General features: G+C 35.7%; 2 protein-coding genes across 2 annotated transcripts; both read left to right on the top strand.

Moving 5' to 3' along the window:
• Positions 2,317-6,952, top strand: LOC18600007 (probable leucine-rich repeat receptor-like protein kinase At5g63930). The gene is made up of 3 exons (XM_018122092.1): positions 2,317-2,858; positions 2,999-6,069; positions 6,439-6,952. Exons 2-3 carry the CDS (start codon positions 3,063-3,065, stop codon positions 6,798-6,800), a joined length of 3,369 nt encoding a protein of 1,122 aa, XP_017977581.1. The 5' UTR covers positions 2,317-2,858; positions 2,999-3,062; the 3' UTR covers positions 6,801-6,952.
• Positions 9,482-17,417, top strand: LOC18600006 (probable UDP-N-acetylglucosamine--peptide N-acetylglucosaminyltransferase SEC). Its single transcript, XM_018121446.1, has 27 exons — positions 9,482-9,910; positions 10,374-10,519; positions 10,603-10,701; positions 10,811-10,861; positions 10,975-11,091; positions 11,265-11,321; positions 11,813-11,932; positions 12,169-12,231; positions 12,336-12,414; positions 12,851-12,960; positions 13,069-13,122; positions 13,213-13,280; positions 13,376-13,478; positions 13,591-13,793; positions 14,024-14,120; positions 14,518-14,589; positions 14,726-14,802; positions 14,889-15,090; positions 15,214-15,381; positions 15,628-15,738; positions 15,815-15,901; positions 15,984-16,111; positions 16,193-16,275; positions 16,362-16,467; positions 16,557-16,703; positions 16,852-16,972; positions 17,063-17,417. Exons 1-27 carry the CDS (start codon positions 9,715-9,717, stop codon positions 17,174-17,176), a joined length of 2,979 nt encoding a protein of 992 aa, XP_017976935.1. The 5' UTR covers positions 9,482-9,714; the 3' UTR covers positions 17,177-17,417.

Genomic DNA, 18,540 nt, shown 5'->3' with positions numbered 1-18,540 from the left:
AGCTTGCAAGCAAAAACCTTAGAATTTTGCAAAGGACAATAATAGGGGGAAAATGCAAAAAGCTTATTCAAAGGCTACAAAATGAGGCCGGTGCAAACCTAACTAAGGCCAGAGAAAGTCCAATGTTTCAACATCAAAGCATATAAAGCCACTTTGGGTTAAATGTATCACACAGAAGAAGAAAAAAAAAAAAAAAGAGACAGTGGCCCCATAAGAGCAAACTTGGTGGTTTGCTTGCTTTGACTCATCCATTGTAATGTCAAAAGTCTCATAATTCACCCCATTCAATCAACTGTTCCAATCGACTCATTAAACATGGCAGGAATATTCTATTTTATTTATCATTTTTTCTTTTTTGGGTTGGGGGAGAAAATAATATTAGCAGTATAATAGCCATACCAGCCTCTCAAATGGGGGATATGGACTTGATCAAATAGTAACTTGTTAAATAAATTAACAACAACTATCATCAATATCTTAGCTAGCTATCTCAACTGTTTTGGAGAGAATAAAAGTTTGAGTCATGGTTTATCTTATAAATGTATTAATATTTGCCTAAATCCATATAATTATTTAAATAGAGATAGACTTATCATATAGGAGCTTGTTACATACATAACAACAACTAATTAATCAACTATTTTGAAGAGAAAATTCCATGGACAAATATAAGTAACCCTAAAACCCAATACCCAAATCTATCCTAATGTGATTAAATCAGGTTAAATATTTTTTATATAAAAAAAAAGGTCCACCAACAATAGAAGAGATATCCCAAAATATAATGATATGCACAACAGCAAAAGAAGTATCTAATTTGATAAGAAACTTTGCAAGGTGGAGGCTGGAAATCTTGACAACCACACCTGGGAGATGGAGAGGACCCCAGTAGCCTATATGCAAAATATGTTAAAAGAAATAATTTAAACATTCTTTTCATTTGGCTTTTGCCCACCATCTCTGTATTGTAACATCCTCACACATATAAAAAGAGTAGATAGTACTATACATATGTGATTACTAGGACAATTTTAATGTTATTTTAAAACAAAACTATGTGATGTTTGAGGGAAACCGTCAGCAATGACAAAGCATATGTAATGTGGAAAAACTAAAGAAAAAAAAATTAAAAATTTATGGTGTTATAGAAGTGGAAATCATAGGTGTAAAATGGGGATAACTTTTACTATATCAGAAATGGCATCATCATTTCATCATTGACTAGGGGTTGGAAGGGGAATGAAGTTTTATTCAAAGTTATCATTTTGAGAAAGACCAATGGGGTTTTGCCCATTTGCATTAAGGACGGTAAGGAATGAATGAAAATGGAAAAGGACTTGCCTCGCTAGGTGAAAATGCAAATTTGACCAGCTCCTAAAGTTTACTATATAATGATTATGGATGAAGAAAATAACATTTTGTGCAACACACTTGTTTGGACTTTCCCTTAGCATAACACATCTGATTGGCCATCGGTTTTACTTCTTTGAATCTATTATCTAGATCCTAACTAAGATGACAAATTTGACCTGGATGGGATGAAACAATAATTTATGGTGGTAAAAAGTTATGTTGTCTACAAGAAGAGTACTTGGGTAAATCTAGATATAGAAGAAAACCCATTCATTTCCATAACCAAATTCTAAGTAATTCAGAATTAGAAGTTGACTTGAGCATTGATTTTATACATATAATGATAATATAGGGGGGAGACAAGATGAAGAAATATCATTAATTTTTTGACGTGAGAGGGGAGGGAACAAAGAGATAGCCAGCTTCCCAATGTGCAGGGGAGGAGGGAGAGAGCTAAGGCAACCCATGAACCATCCCTAGCAGCTTCTCTAGCTAGGAGAACAAAATCATGTTGCTTTTATTCCAAGAAGTTTTCAAGTCATAGTTTATTAATATTGAAAGAATCTATAGAGTCTAGCAACTCACAACTTGAATTATATAATTGATTATTTTAATCATTTTACACTTCTTTTTTTGGCCAAGAACCTCTTTAGAGTTTAGGTTCATGTATAAGGAGTGGAAGAGTTTAAATTGGCATGTAAATTTTGCAGAGTTACCTCAAATTAAACAAAAGTTGGATTTATATTTTAACTTCAATTCCACTAGATGTGATAGTGTAGAAACCTACTCATGTATTAAAATAAGGAAGAGTACTAACAACTTAAGTCATTGGTTTAGTACATGGTAACCTTGTTTCTATTGTAGGCAAGTTGATGGCTTAAAAATTCATCAATTTCTAGACTTTAAACCAGCCTATGCACCTAACCTAGATTAAAATTGGTTGGCTGTAAGCCATGGGAGTGCACTGAAATCCATAACAGAAGCCTTTTCAGTTGTGGAAAAGACTGAGAAAAAGAGGAATAAAGGTATAAAACCCTGAAAGAAAGAGTTTAAAAAAAATACAGAGTTCCAGATAACTTTTTTGAAGCACTAAAATAAAATGCAAAGAGATGGAGTGAGAGCGAAGAGAAAAAAGAGCACGGTCATGCTTTGTCGGCCATCTCTTTCCTACATATCCTTCACATCTCCACCAAGCAAAAGAAAGATTTTCTTCAAATCATTCTGTACATAGACAAATTGAAAACACTTGGCCTTTCTAAGTTGCTTTTAACTTAATCCTAGAAAAAGAAAGCTGTTAGTTTATTGAACTTTGAGTCCATATCACAAAAGACCAATGAGAAACTGCATAGAAAAAACAGTTCATATTTAATGCAACCCCAGTTCATATTTGCAATCAAAGTTTGAGACTCTGAGGTTTCCTTGTATAAATATTTTCTGGGAAACGCAGAAAACTTTTCCTGCAGTAGTTGTTTTCCTTGGAAGGGTTCTTCATGAACTCTATAGAGGTATGTCAAAGACTTTCTTTTTGCTGTTCTATTGTTTAAGTTGTATAGTGTTGTTTACTGTTTATCCCATGCTTTAATTCCATTCATCTTATAACTTATGTATGTATATTGATGGTTTGAAACTCTCCTTTTAACTTCAGGCTGGGTTTGTGGGAACCTGATGATCATGTCATGGGAGTAGATTTATATGTATCTGGATAGTTCATGTTTCTGGGATTTGGTTTGAGTCCTTTCAGCCTTAATATTTCTATTCTTCATGTGAATGCACCTTTGGATATGGAGAGATCATTATCATGTAGACTGTTCACTGTTTTTATTCTTATTCATGTCCTTTTGGTTCATCAATCCATAGGGCTCAACTCTGAGGGTCAATATCTTCTTGATATTAAGAGTAAGCTTGTTGACAAGTTCAATTATCTGGGTAATTGGAACCCCAATGATCCAACTCCTTGTGGATGGGAAGGTGTGAATTGCACCACCATTGATTATTACAATCCAGTAGTCCAGTCTCTTAATTTGAGTTCAATGAACCTTTCTGGTTTTTTGTCCCCAAGCATTGGTGGATTGGTTCAGTTGACTTCCCTTGATCTTTCTTCCAATGGGTTGTCTCGTAACATTCCTGAAGAGATTGGAAATTGTTCAAGTTTGGAGGTTCTCAATCTAAATAACAACAAATTTGAAGCTCATATTCCCAAAGAACTAGGCAGCCTTTCTAGTTTGACGACTCTAAATATATTCAACAATAGATTATCAGGGCCTTTACCTGACGAGATTGGAAATCTTTCTTCTTTGACACAATTGGTTGCATACAGCAACAACTTTAGTGGATCATTGCCGAGTTCTCTTGGGAACCTTAAGAGACTGAAAAGTTTTCGAGCAGGGGAGAATTTGTTGACGGGTAGTTTACCTTCAGAAATAGGTTCATGTGAGAGCTTGCAGTATCTTGGTCTTGCACAAAACGCATTGACCGGCGAAATACCAAAAGAAATTGGAATGCTTAAGAACTTGAAAGAGTTAATCCTTTGGGATAATCAGCTCTCAGGGTCCATTCCACAGGAGCTTGGAAATTGTACAAATTTGAGCATTCTTGCTCTCTATGACAACAAGCTTTTTGGAATGGTACCCAAGGAGCTTGGGAACCTTATGAATCTCAAGTGGTTATACCTCTACAGAAACCAATTGAATGGAACAATTCCAAGGGAGATTGGGAATCTTTCTTTTGCAGAAGAAATTGATTTCTCGGAGAATATGTTAACTGGAGAGATAGCAGTTGAGTTCAGCAAGATAAAGGGGTTGCGTTTACTTTATCTTTTTGAGAACCAGATTACAGGTCTTATTCCTGTTGAGCTTACCACTTTGAAGAATTTGACAAGGCTTGATCTCTCCATAAATTCTCTCTCTGGTCCTATTCCTATGGGATTCCAATATCTGACAGAATTGATCATGTTGCAGCTCTTTGACAATTCATTGAGTGGTAGCATTCCTCAAAAACTTGGGGTTTCTAGCTCACTTTGGGTAGTTGATTTATCAGACAATCAACTAGAAGGAAGGATTCCTCCTCATCTTTGCAGAAACTCTAACCTGATCTTTCTGAACCTGGGGTCAAACAAGCTTACTGGAAACATCCCATCTGGTGTTACCAACTGCAAAAAACTAGTTCAACTTCTTTTAGTTGGAAACAGCCTCACAGGAAGTTTTCCATCCAGTCTGTGCAAATTGGTAAACCTGTCTGCGGTTGAACTGGGCCAGAACAAGTTCAGTGGACCAATTCCTTCGGAGATTGGAAACTGCAAAACCTTGCAAAGGCTACACCTTTCATATAACTACTTTACATCAAAGTTGCCAAGAGAGATTGGTAATCTGTCCCAGTTGGTGACCTTTAACGTCTCATCCAACTCTCTCACTGGAACCATACCACCAGAAACTTTTAATTGCAAAATGCTTCAACGACTTGATCTCAGCCGGAATAGATTTACGGGCAGTTTACCTGGGGAGGTGGGAACACTATCACAGTTGGAGCTTCTCAAGCTTTCAGACAATAATCTGTCAGGGACAATAACTCCAGCACTAGGAAATCTCATTCGTTTAACTGAGTTACAAATGGGGGGCAACTCATTTTCTGGTAATATACCAGCTGAATTAGGTGCCCTCTCCAGCTTGCAAATTGCACTGAATCTCAGCTATAACAATCTCTCTGGAGTAATCCCTCCTGAGCTTGGGAATCTTGTTTTACTGGAAAACCTTCTGCTAAATAACAACCATTTGACTGGTGAAATCCCAGGTTCTTTTGGGAATCTATCAAGCTTACTCGGATCCAACTTTTCCTATAATGACTTAACAGGGCCCATACCTTCTCTACCGCGCCTCCAAAACATGTCTATCAGCAGCTTTTTTGAGAACAAAGGTCTCTGCGGTGGACCTCTTTGTGGTTGTAATCCACCACAATCTTCATTCTCTCTTCTTCCAGATACAAAAAATAAAGGTACCCGTTTAGGTAAAGTTGTGGCTATAGTTGCAGCAGCTGTTGGTGGAGTTTCTCTTATTTTAATAGTAGTTATTATATATTTCATGAGACGCCCTGTTGAAATAGTTGCTCCTTTGCAAGAAAAACCTTCTGCTGCTCGAGTTTCAGACATTTACTTTTCCCCAAAGGAAGGATTCACTTTCCAGGACTTGCTTGCAGCCACTGACAATTTTGATGAGCGCTTTGTTGTTGGTAGGGGAGCTTGTGGAACTGTATATAAAGCCGTCTTACCGAGGGGTCATGTGATTGCTGTTAAGAAGCTTGCATCCAACAGGGAGGGCAACAATAACGTGGACAACAGCTTCCGCGCTGAAATTCTAACCTTGGGGAATATCAGGCACCGAAATATTGTGAAGCTTTATGGTTTCTGCTACCACCAAGGTTCCAATCTGCTTCTTTATGAATACATGTCACGGGGCAGTTTGGGAGAGCTGCTTCATGGGGCATCTTGCAATCTTGATTGGAGGACCAGATTCCTGATTGCCTTGGGGGCTGCTCAAGGTCTCGCTTATTTGCATCATGATTGCAAGCCTAGAATTTTTCACCGTGATATAAAGTCCAATAACATTTTGCTTGATGACAAGTTTGAAGCTCATGTTGGCGACTTTGGATTGGCAAAAGTGATTGACATGCCTCAATCCAAGTCAATGTCTGCAATTGCAGGTTCTTATGGCTACATTGCTCCAGGTAAGCAATCTCTTGTAACGCTTTCATTTGCAATTTATTCGTTTGAAGTTTAAAAATTCTGTTTAAAGAGGGAATTCTGTTTCTTTTTGGCCATATCATGCTGTCAATATACATTTCAGAAGTAACATCATGCTTAAACTAGTGAATAAATCCATCAGCGGTGCTATTGTTACTGTTGTACATATCCAAGTTGATGAGTTCCATGTTTAGATGCTTCAAATCTGTTACAAAAGGATAGTGAATATATGAAATTCTTGTTCGAAATATTGGCATTTATAGCTTCCATACTCTGCCATCAAATTGTACTCCATCAGAACGTTGCAATCATTTAAGAGATTTTAACTGTTAAGCATGGTTCTTTAAATGCAGAATATGCATACACCATGAAAGTCACAGAGAAATGTGACATCTATAGCTATGGAGTTGTCCTATTGGAGTTGCTGACGGGCAGAACACCGGTTCAACCTCTAGACCAAGGCGGTGATCTGGTAACATGGGTGAGAAGTTACATCAGAGATCATTCATTGTCACCAGCAATACTTGATGCTCGGTTGAATCAACAAGATGAGAGTACCATCTCTCATATGATAATTGTCCTGAAAATTGCTTTGATATGCACAAGTATGTCTCCTTTTGAAAGACCAACAATGCGGGAAGTTGTTTTGATGCTCATCGAGTCCAACAGGCGCGAAAGCCACTTCGATACCTCACCTAGTCATGACACTGATTGACTTGGATGAACCCTGATATATTGTAGGTATAATAATTTTGATTAACCAGGATGATTTTTATTTTTTGTTTACAGTTGTACTTGTAGAAAATAGCAGACTCTCTTCGTATATTCCCTCATACATAGAACATCATGCTCACTCTTATTACAGTCTTGCTCTTTGCCTATCGTATGCATGGGAATGTGATCACCTTGCCTACCAGGGATTAAGAAGTAACATTCTCCATGTGACCTATCCCTTTATCCCTGTTTACTCATGTGTCAGAACCTCAAATTATGAAGTTGATCTATCCTCCAATTAGACTGTATATAAAGTTAACAGAAAGGAACGAAGAAAATGGATACTTAAGGAGGTGAACTGACCATCTGATAAGGCCAAATGCCACCTTCACCAACCCACGACGTACCATCCAATTTGGGAGTTGATAAGCACTGAGCAGCAAAAGAAAGCAACCTATGGCAGGCTTCAAATCATACTTTTATGTAAGCAAATCAGCACCTTTACTCTTTATAGCCACAAATAGTTGGATCACCACATGGCAGGCATATGCCACCAAGATCACATCCACACTTTCTCCTCTGTTTTCTTTTTCAAACTCCAAATATAGTGTAACATTGTCTGCTACGGACTTTCCTACCTTTCAAACTAATTGTAATACTCATGCATCATATAACATCTCACCCTTTCGGGTTTAGAATCATAATCTTCTCACGTCTGCAAGTACAAATATCGAGAAGGTAAATTTCATATAATATTCCGTGGGTTTTTTTTTTCAATTAATATTGTTTATATAATTTATTTTATTTAATAAATTTATCAAAATACACTCAATTCAAAGTTAATTTATTTGTTTACACTTACAGTATTTTCATAATTTTTTAAATAAAATTAACAATCTAATCCTTATGAGAAGAGAAATTATTTATAGAGTGTTTATTGAGAAAAAAAAATCTATATAATATTTAATTGAGAAAAAAAAAACACAGAATTCATGTGCATGAATAGTTTTTTTTTTCCTTCAACAAGTTTTGCCAATAATATTTAAAAGAAAAATAATATTAAAGATTTGGGTTGAAAAGGAGAGGGCCTAAAGTGTCACTTAGCTCGGCCCAAAAAAGGAAATAATGAAAGATATTAAACTTCCAATTTGTTATGGGGAATTGCCAAAATTTTGATTAGAAATCATAGTATAAATTAGGCCACATTAGTTAATGAAAAAAAAAATACCCAAACCAAAAATTATTAATTTGAATTACTATTAATATATTTGTTTTTATTCCAATATGTCATATTCCATGAGATGTGAGAGCTCTATTTTTTCTTTGGCTTTTTAATTAAGATGGAAATCCAAAAATAAGTGAATAAGTAGCATTATCAAAGGTTTAGTATTATTTTGGGGCCAAAGATAAGCTTTAAGTCCTTCAATCATTTGATTCCAAATTTCCAATTAAATTATTTGAACTTGATTATACATGGATTCAAAACAAAAATACTTGCCATTTTTATGCACAACTAATGATTTATCTCCGAGATAAAACACGATAATCTCTTTTTTTTGTCATATTATCCAAAAACGTCTCTGAATTATTTAAAAGAATTCAAGTTTTTTTTATTATGTTTAATTGAATTTTTCTATTTTTATTCTGAGTTAAAAAAATTCTTTTGACTCATGATGGACTAATTGCTGTTAGTTAAAATACTTTTTGTCATTATATGACATGTGATACTGACGTAACATATTGATATATTATAATGATGATGACGTGATATAATATCTCTCAATTCACGTGATTAATATTTTGATTTATATAATTAATTTATTATTAATCATAAGAATTTATTTGATCTAAAATAAAATATAAAAGTTTTATGGAATGCAATAGAAAATAAAAATTTATTTAATATTTTTTAAATAGGTTAGAGGTCTTTTCAATTATTATGTCATTTATTTTTTTTAAAAAAATTTTAGCAATCTAGAAATTTAACTTGAAAGTTTTATATTTAAATTTTGAGATAGACAAGATGGAATGTATGAGATTCTCGATCAAAATAGTTATATTTATTTATATACTTCAAAATTTATGTGCAAAGCTAATTAACATAAAATATTCTTTTCTAATTCCTTAATCTATAAAAATTCTTTATAAAAAAATTAGAGAAATTATTAAATAAACTCTTTTAACCAAATTAATCATAAGTTTAATAAATTACAATATAACATATTATTTAGAATTTCATATCCACTTCAATTTTATTAAAATAATTTTGAAAATTTTCTTAAAGCACATGTGAATGTCATATTTTTTTGAGAATGATTTGTATTAAATCCAAAAATTTAGGCCCATATTATGCTCAATGTATCTTAGAAATCACATAGAAGTTTCTCGAATTTTTCCTATTTTTATCAATGACAATAAATAGAAAAAATAAATTATTAAAATTTGAAAGTTTCTTTTACTTCTAAATTTACCTAAAAATTTTACCTATTTAAGAGAGCAAAAGTAGAAGTAGAAAATCTACGGAACTGATCTTCAAACAACATACGTGTCAGTAACAAACCGAATCTTCTTTTTTTTTGTTTTCCCCGTACCACCTAGGGTCTAATTCTCCTCCGTACACGTACATATTAACGGCTCAGATTTCATCTCCCTTCTCTATATAAACTCTCCGACAGCAGTTCGCAGAAAATAGAGGAAAACTAGCTGAACAAAATAAAAGAAAAAAAAGGAAAAGAAAAGAAAAGAAGAAGAAAGCTTGATTACAAGACGGGGGCGTTTAATCGAGTGCACTTCTTCTTGGGTCGCGGTTCATTCTCAGCCGTTTGATCTGATTGATTGATCTGATACATTTTCGAAACATTTTTCCCATTTCTTTTTGCTGTTTGATGATTGGATTTTGTTGAGGGAGATTGGAGATGTTGTCGTTGCAAAACGGAGTAGGGATCTCTAGAGCAGCTCCGTACGGCTTCGGAGTCATCGATCGAGCTGATGAAACCACCGCCTCTGCGGCGGCGGCGGCGGCTGCCGGAAAGGCCGCCGCTTATGCTGTGAAGCCGGAGCCGGCCTCTTCGCTTGGTGTTGTGCCTCATAAAGGACATGATTCACATGAAGGTTAGATTCTTCATTGTTTTCAGATATCAATATTCTTTCTAAATTATTGTTATTTCTTAGTTTTTTGGAGCGTCAATTTTCAATTTTTCCCAAAAAAAAAAAGATTTTGAAGCTTGAAAATATCAGATTAATTGATTTCCCTCTTTTTTCTTTAACTTTTTTTAAGGAAGTTTGATTATAAAAACTTCTTTTTTGATTTTTAAAAATATATTTTCAGTTAGATCTGCTTTTTTTTAATATTATTTTTTTGATACATAAATTTAGACTTTTAATCCTTTCTTTTAATGAACTAATGTATTATCATTATTTTTATTAATTTTGAAAATTGATAAATTCAAAAATTTAAGCCTTTTTGGAGAATTTATATATTTTTACTATAATTTCCATTGTTAAATTCAAAATTGACAATGTAATGGTTTTTCTTCCAATTGCTGACATGGCGGGTGCTTTGACTTTGATGCAGTTGATGAAGATATGCACTTGGCTCTAGCTCATCAAATGTATAAATCTGGAAACTATAAACAGGCATTGGATCATAGCAATTCTGTTTATGAGCAGAACCCGCTTCGTACTGATAATCTGCTTCTTTTGGGTGCTATTTATTATCAGGTTAAAGAGATTTTTTTTTTGCCTTCTTTTATATGGGATCATCTAGTTGTGTAGTTTTATAATCTTTTTGTGTATGTTTGCAGTTGCATGATTATGATATGTGCATTGCTAAAAATGAAGAAGCGCTTCGAATTGAGCCTCGTTTTGCTGAGTGTTATGGAAACATGGCAAATGCGTGGAAGGTACTTGTTAATCTTTATATCAATCTTTTGAAGCTAAATCAGCAATGAATCTTAAAAAAAATGGGTCTTTGAAGTACTGATGGAGGCGAATGTTTTCCATTATATGTAGGAAAAAGGCGATATTGATGTAGCTATTCGGTACTATATGATTGCTATTGAGGTTTGTATTTGTTTATACAACTTCTCTTTTGTTAGTTAAGTTTTTTCTTCCTCCTTAGCTAACGAAATCTTTTGTTAGTTTATTGATCTTTGTTTGAACTTCCATTGCTGCAGCTCCGACCTAACTTTGCTGATGCATGGTCGAATTTAGCTAGTGCTTACATGCGAAAAGGGAGATTTAATGAGGCTGCACAGTGTTGCCGTCAGGCGCTTCAATTGAATCCACTTTTGGTATTATTTTTATCTGGTTGTATATTATTATAATCCGGTTAAATATTCTAAACTTCTAATCAAACTGGAGTTTCTATTGATTTTTGTTCCTTGGTTCTTTAACAACTAAGTGAAATTCAGCTTTTAAGGTTTGCGTAAGATTTTCTGACCTATGCTTATTAATTGCTCAACAGGTTGACGCTCACAGTAACCTTGGAAATCTGATGAAGGCACAAGGGTTGGTGCAAGAGGTAAGTGTCAAGAAATGACATGTTTATAGTGTTTGATAGCCCATCTAAGTAGTAGCCTGGAATGTCAATTCTTGGGCTATGGAATTCTGGTAAATGATATAATTCTTGCCCTTGGCAACTATGTGTTGAACATATGCAATTAGGATTTGGTTAGACCTCATTCTATTCATGTTGTGGAGGAAGTGGTCTAATCTTTTGCCCACTGTGAGTGTGTATGCTCATTACTGGGTTAACCTGGCCTAGACTCTTACCATACTGCCCAAACAAAATGTGAGAGGAAAACACCCTTCCCATATTTAGATTTTCGTAGTGTCTCTCTTTATCCGGTAAGTACTGATGGAAGTAATTCATGTGTGGAACTGTGTCTCGATATCACAGTTCAATACAGATATCAAGTTGTTATCTACGGCCAGGGCTCAGTTGATGGTTGCTCTTGTTGTAACTTCCATCTGCAAAGACTCGAAATTGTCAGAATCTAACGTTTTGTGCAGGCATACAGTTGCTACCTTGAGGCTCTACGGATACAGCCAACTTTTGCCATTGCATGGTCAAATCTTGCGGGTCTTTTCATGGATTCGGGTGACTTAAATCGAGCCCTTCAGTATTACAAGGTATGCATAATCATGTTTCCATCATTGTTTCTTTTGTTGTTTTTAAAACATGCTGTAATTTTCCATTGTCCTGTTTGCAAAAGATATGATATGACAAATTTTTCGTGTGCTGGTTGTTTTTAATCATTTTCTGTGAGATATAATCTACCATTTTCTCCCCCTTCCCCCCAGTTTTAGTTTTGAGAACTCTTGTCATGCGGTTATACTGATTTACATTTGTAAATTTCAAATTTCAGGAAGCTGTTAAACTCAAACCCACATTTCCGGATGCCTATTTAAATCTTGGGAATATTTATAAGGTAAGCCATCTTGCCTTATGCTCATAATGTTGGCTTGCTGCAAGTGCCTGGACCTGTCTACTTGCTTTGGAGAAAAACAAGATATCTCTTCTACTTTTTTCCAGGCTTTGGGAATGCCTCAGGAGGCTATTGTTTGTTATCAACGTGCTGTTCAGACCCGGCCAAACAATCCAATAGCTTTGGGTTAGTGCTACTACATCTCATGGACCCCATTATATATGCTTAATCTTGTCCTTGATGAAAATTTGAAAGTATGAGATGTTCTATGGATTTTTTTTTTTTTAATTTCCATTGTTGTGTTTAGGCAAAGGCAGCAAGGCCTGTTAGGTATTTTCTTCGACGCTATTTTTTTTTTTTGGTGCAGTAGCTTTCCTTCCCTCTTTTAATAGCTTATTTTCTTTCTTATATGTTAACCCCAAAGTCACAAAATTTGTCGTTTCCACGTATGGAAGGTTGGGTTCTTGCTGACATGATAAAGTGTGATTTATAGACCTTGTTATGATCTGTTACTTGGCTGAATATTTTTATTCTTAGAGCTATATGAATTTTTATAATATTGTAAGGATAGTCATGTTAATTATGTTATTGAAGTAAGAAGTTATATGACCATATGGTGCAGGGAATCTGGCTAGTATGTACTATGAGCGAGGTCAACTGGATATGGCAATCCTTAATTATAAGCAAGCTATTGCCTGTGATCAAAGATTTTTGGAGGCTTACAATAATTTGGTTGGTTTTCTTTATTTGTATCATCAGATTTAAATATTATTGGTAGTTTCTATGCCTTGCTTTTAAAGTAGTTGCTAACTGAATTTGCTTTTAATCAATGACTTGAAGGGAAATGCATTGAAAGATGTGGGTCGTGTTGATGAGGCGATTCAATGCTATAATGTAGGTTCTTTACTTGGACATATAAGTTTTATTGTCTCTCATTTACTGTTATTGATCTTTTAACTTAACTTTTTTCATTATTGGGTGAAGCAATGTCTCACGTTGCAACCTAATCACCCTCAAGCACTTACCAACCTTGGGAACATATATATGGAATGGTACGCTATCATCAATTTCTTGATGTCTAAATGATCAAATTGTTCAGTGCTTGATGAGTTTTTATTGAATGGGATAGATGTCTTGGAATTTGCAGGAACATGGTTGCTGCTGCTGCTTCTTACTATAAGGCTACATTGGTCGTCACAACTGGGTTGTCTGCTCCATTCAACAACCTTGCTGTAATCTATAAGCAACAGGTTGTTCTTAGGTGTTTGATTTTCTGTTTTTGCGTTGATGCAAAATGGATGTTAGAGAGTCCCCTTCTTTCTTTGCCTCTAGTATTTAATGAGTATCCTATTTCTACTGTAGGGAAATTACGCAGAAGCTATATCTTGTTACAATGAGGTTTTGCGGATTGATCCCTTGGCAGCTGATGGGCTCGTAAATAGGGGTAACACTTACAAAGAGATTGGTAGAGTGAGTGAAGCAATTCAAGATTACATTCGTGCTATTAATATCCGGCCAAACATGGCTGAAGCCCATGCAAATCTGGCTTCTGCTTATAAGGATAGGTATTTTTCTTTGTTTCCCATCTTGTTTTTCTAAGTAACCTTTGTAGCTCAAAAAAAAAAAAAAAAACCATTGTGGTTGATTTTTCATCCAAAATGAGGAAAAACAAATTCAATGCATTCAACTTAAATGCTATTTATAAAATCTTGTAAGATTTGTTCTATTGGGGTGAGGAAAGTGCTTTTTTACATTTAACATTTGGTGATTTGAGTTGGCTTTACTTGTAATTCAGCGGACATGCGGAGGCTGCCGTCAAAAGCTATAAGCAGGCATTGCTTCTACGACCTGATTTCCCTGAAGCTACATGTAACCTCCTACATACGTTACAGGTATTGATCATGGCCTGAGTTTCAATGCACTATGGAATTGGTTTAAGCTAGCTCAAAAAGTAACATTGCTATCTCTAGGTAAAACCTACATTTACATGCATTAGATGTCACTTTATGTAGTAGCAGAAAGCACTCGTTGTACATGCCGCTTTCTTTCAAGGCATTCAACCTTTTCTAGGTGATCATGTTCCGAGTGTATACTCCTAGTAATTCTAAGAGTAATGATTGATTGATTGAACTAAGGCTAAGATTTATGTAGTTTGCTTCATTGGTTATTTTTGGGGATTACTTCCTTGGAACTGACCGTACTTCAAAGTAACTCTGTGGATGAACTGGCTTTATGTAGAGAAACATATCGAATTGGGATCAACTCATGTAATTTAATTTGTATTTGCAGTGTGTATGCAGCTGGGAGGATCGTGATAAATTGTTTACTGAAGTTGAAAGCATTATTCGAAGACAGATTAATGTGAGTATTGATATGCATTCATTTTTTTCTTCTTCCTTGTGATTTATGTTATGTTATCTATTTTTAAGTCCGGCAACTACTTCAATAGTATTTCCTGTTTTTAATGCACTTAACCGCTATAATTTCTTTATCTCAGATGTCAGTTCTTCCTAGTGTGCAACCCTTCCATGCTATAGCATATCCCATTGATCCAATGCTTGCACTTGATATAAGGTATAAATTACTTTTCATGGCACCATCTGTAATTTTACTGCGGTGAACTAGAGTTTTACATTAATATTTCTTCCCTTCTCTTGCAGCCGTAAATATGCTGCTCATTGCTCCTTGATTGCATCTCGTTTTGCTCTTCCTCCTTTCAACCATCCTGCTCCAATTCCTATTAAGAGTAATGGTGGAAATGAGAGGCTTAAGGTGGGTTATGTGAGCAGTGACTTCGGCAATCACCCCTTGTCACACCTCATGGGATCGGTATTTGGCATGCACAACAGAGAAAATGTTGAGGTTGGTGTTTTTTTGTTTTGGCGGGGGGGGGGGGGTTGTTTAATCTCATTGTATTAGAACTCTCTGGCTTTTCTGCATCCTTTCTTTCATGGTTAAACATAGACACAAACATGGTGTTTGCAGGTATTTTGCTATGCCTTGAGTCAAAATGATGGCACTGAATGGAGACAGCGCGTCCAGTCTGAAGCTGAGCATTTTATAGATGTCTCTGCCATGTCATCAGATGTTATTGCCAAATTGATTAACAAGGATGGAATACAGATCCTTATCAACCTGAACGGTTATACAAAGGTATATTATATTTAAATTTTTTCATCGTTTGAGGAATCTAATCTTATTCTCAGAGCTTTGCTAAAGTGATATTATTATAATGAAAAAATCAATCTAAGTTCCTTTCTCTTCATATTTTGTTTTTTGTGGTGCCTATTTTATGTTAATATATGGTGCCGAGAAGTCTGCTCTATTTACATTTCCGAATTTTCAACTTTATGAATATGAAATTTTAATATGGAATGATTTCCCTGCTCAATAATACAGGGGGCGAGGAATGAAATTTTTGCCATGCAGCCTGCACCTATACAGGTTTCATATATGGGATTTCCGGGGACTACTGGGGCAAATTACATTGATTACTTGGTGACTGATGAGGTAGGAATCAGTGCTTCACATAAACCTTCAATGATTCATATGTTCTTTGTTTAACTTGCTATTTGTTTGCTTTCAGTTTGTTTCACCTTTGCGCTATTCACATATTTATTCTGAGAAGCTTGTTCATCTCCCGCATTGCTATTTTGTGAATGATTATAAGCAGGTGAGTTACCGAACTCTTATGATGTGCTTTAATCTTCATTTAGACAACAAAGACCTAATTCTATGACTATCAATGTTTGCAGAAAAATCGTGATGTGTTGGAACCAGCTTGTCCGCACAAGCGATCAGACTATGGTCTTCCAGAAGATAAATTTATTTTTGCGTGCTTCAACCAATTGTATAAGATGGATCCTGAAATCTTTAATACTTGGTAATATGAGGATGATCCCAAGTTAACACATCTAATATCCATATTTTGTCATTTCACTTATATTCTTCTTTGATCATTCAGGTGTAACATTCTTAAGCGTGTACCCAATAGTGCACTTTGGCTTCTCAGATTCCCTGCTGCTGGAGAAATGAGACTGCGAGCATGTAGGTTCTACTATATCTTATTTTCTTATAAAAATGTAACATTCATAATGTGGGCGTCTTTATTGGTGATGTGGCTTTTGTTTCAGATGCTGTGGCACAAGGATTACAGCCAGAGCAAATTATTTTCACAGATGTTGCCATGAAACATGAACATATCAGGCGTAGTGCTTTAGCGGATCTATTTCTTGACACGTAACTATTTTCTTCCCTTCTCTCTTTCATTGACAGCATTATTTCGATCTGCATTTCAGTAATGATGCTTGCATTATTCTTCTTTGTAGACCTTTATGCAATGCACATACAACTGGCACGGATATATTATGGGCTGGTTTACCTATGGTGACTCTGCCCCTTGAGAAGATGGCTACAAGGGTTGCTGGATCACTTTGTCTAGCTACTGGTTTTGGGGAGGAGATGATTGTCAGCAGGTACGTGTTTGGAGCATATGGATTTGTACGTGGACATATTAAGTTTGATGGTCGTTAGCTTTAGCAGTCAGGTTGGGCATATATAATTCGCGATATGATATGCCATTAAGTAACATTTATGTTATTTTCATTTCTTCCTGCTTTACAGTATGAAGGAATATGAAGAAAGGGCCGTGTCTTTGGCATTAAATAGACCAAAGCTCCAGGCTCTTACCAATAAACTCAAGGCAGCTCGTTTAACTTGCCCTCTGTTTGACACAGCACGCTGGGTAAGCTTTAGTTAAAAGTCTATGTTCATATATATATTTCATTACGGGGTATGATAAGTGCTTAAAACATTTACATGTAAACCATGGCAGGTGCGGAATCTGGAGAGGTCATACTTCAAAATGTGGAATCTCTATTGCTCAGGGCAGCAGCCCCAGCACTTCAAGGTCACTGAGAATGACTATGATTTCCCTTATGATAGATAGATAGAGGAACAAACGGGATTGTAAATAAGAAGCAAGAGGATATAGTAGAAAAAAAGAAGAAGAAAAAACCTATTTAGGAAAAAGATTGTTTTAGAGTTTATTCAAAATGGAGTTGAGATGTGTTTCTGATATTTTTTATGCCAGATGCATCAAAATCTCTTGTATTGCCCTTTATTCAGACCAAGCGGCAAAGACTTGCTGGTAGAAGAAATGAAATTACTACAAGTTCTTATCCACCTAATCTTTTAATGTTTCTTGAATAGAGATTTAAAGTTGTGGTTGCTGATGGAGACAGGTCAGAAATGGCGGCCAACAAATATTTTTGCGTATGATTTTGTGTCTTTTCCCGATTTTTCTTCAGCCCAGAATAAGTTGCTTTACCCGGGACGTGGGTTCAATTCAATGAATCGAGGCATGATGGCACCAGGCTAAAATTCATAAAGACATTGACCAAGCTTTTGGATGGGATAGGCTTTGACATCTCACTTGCACCCAACCAATACAATAATGAAGGTCTCTCTCTCTCTCTCTCTCTCTCTCTGTTGAATGGAATCAAACTTTGGGTGGATCCAGTTGTCTTCCAGTAAATGGTAAAGCGGATGTCCCCTAGAAGTCTAAATCTCATAAAAATTGCAGGCCTATAATGTTCTGGATAAGTCAAGAAAACAGTCTAGTGGCCAAATCTAATTTGATGAGTCGCTTAATCAAAAAAAGTGGAAAACAATCGGATAGATGTTGTCCTGAACCAAGAATGAACCAACCTAAGGCTTGTGGACAGCATCAATCCAGTCCCAGAAAATTGAATCGACGGTAACTTAGTGCTTCCTCCATAGTTAAAGTGATTTCATAGTTTCCCGCGAACCCTTGGAGCTCTATCTGGGCTGCAATCAACATTTGTCTCGGGCAGAGTAATCTAAAGCAATAAAATTGTGGTTAAAGAAATCATCCATGCAATGATAGCTCTTATGCTAGTCATGGAGAAAGGCATTTGATCAGCTGGAATGGCCATTCTTGCTGGCTTCCAAGGTTCCCCGCAATCAATATCTATCCATGACTGCAGCAAATATCTTTTTCCCGCCTTATCCGATTCAAGGAGCGACAAGCGAGACTTCGTAAGGTTGAGTACGAGGAGTTAAAGCATTTTGGAGAAACAGACCAAATTGACATGAGTTCAGTTCAGTTTTTTATATTTGATTACTTTGAGGTATTTGGTTCGAATCGGAACAATAAAGTAGATTTCTTCAGCTGTATCCTATTTTGTTTTGACAAGAAAACCAGAACCTGAAGCAATGGAAATCAAGTATTGATGGATTGAGATAAATACCAAGCTTAGGCAGGGCACAAGGTGTATTTATCCAAATTTA

Source organism: Theobroma cacao, chromosome 5, assembly GCF_000208745.1.
Source record: "Theobroma cacao cultivar B97-61/B2 chromosome 5, Criollo_cocoa_genome_V2, whole genome shotgun sequence".
In the NCBI taxonomy this organism is placed as follows: domain Eukaryota; kingdom Viridiplantae; phylum Streptophyta; class Magnoliopsida; order Malvales; family Malvaceae; genus Theobroma; species Theobroma cacao.
Note: the sequence above shows the minus strand (reverse complement) of the source record. Positions and strands in the feature narration are given on the sequence as shown.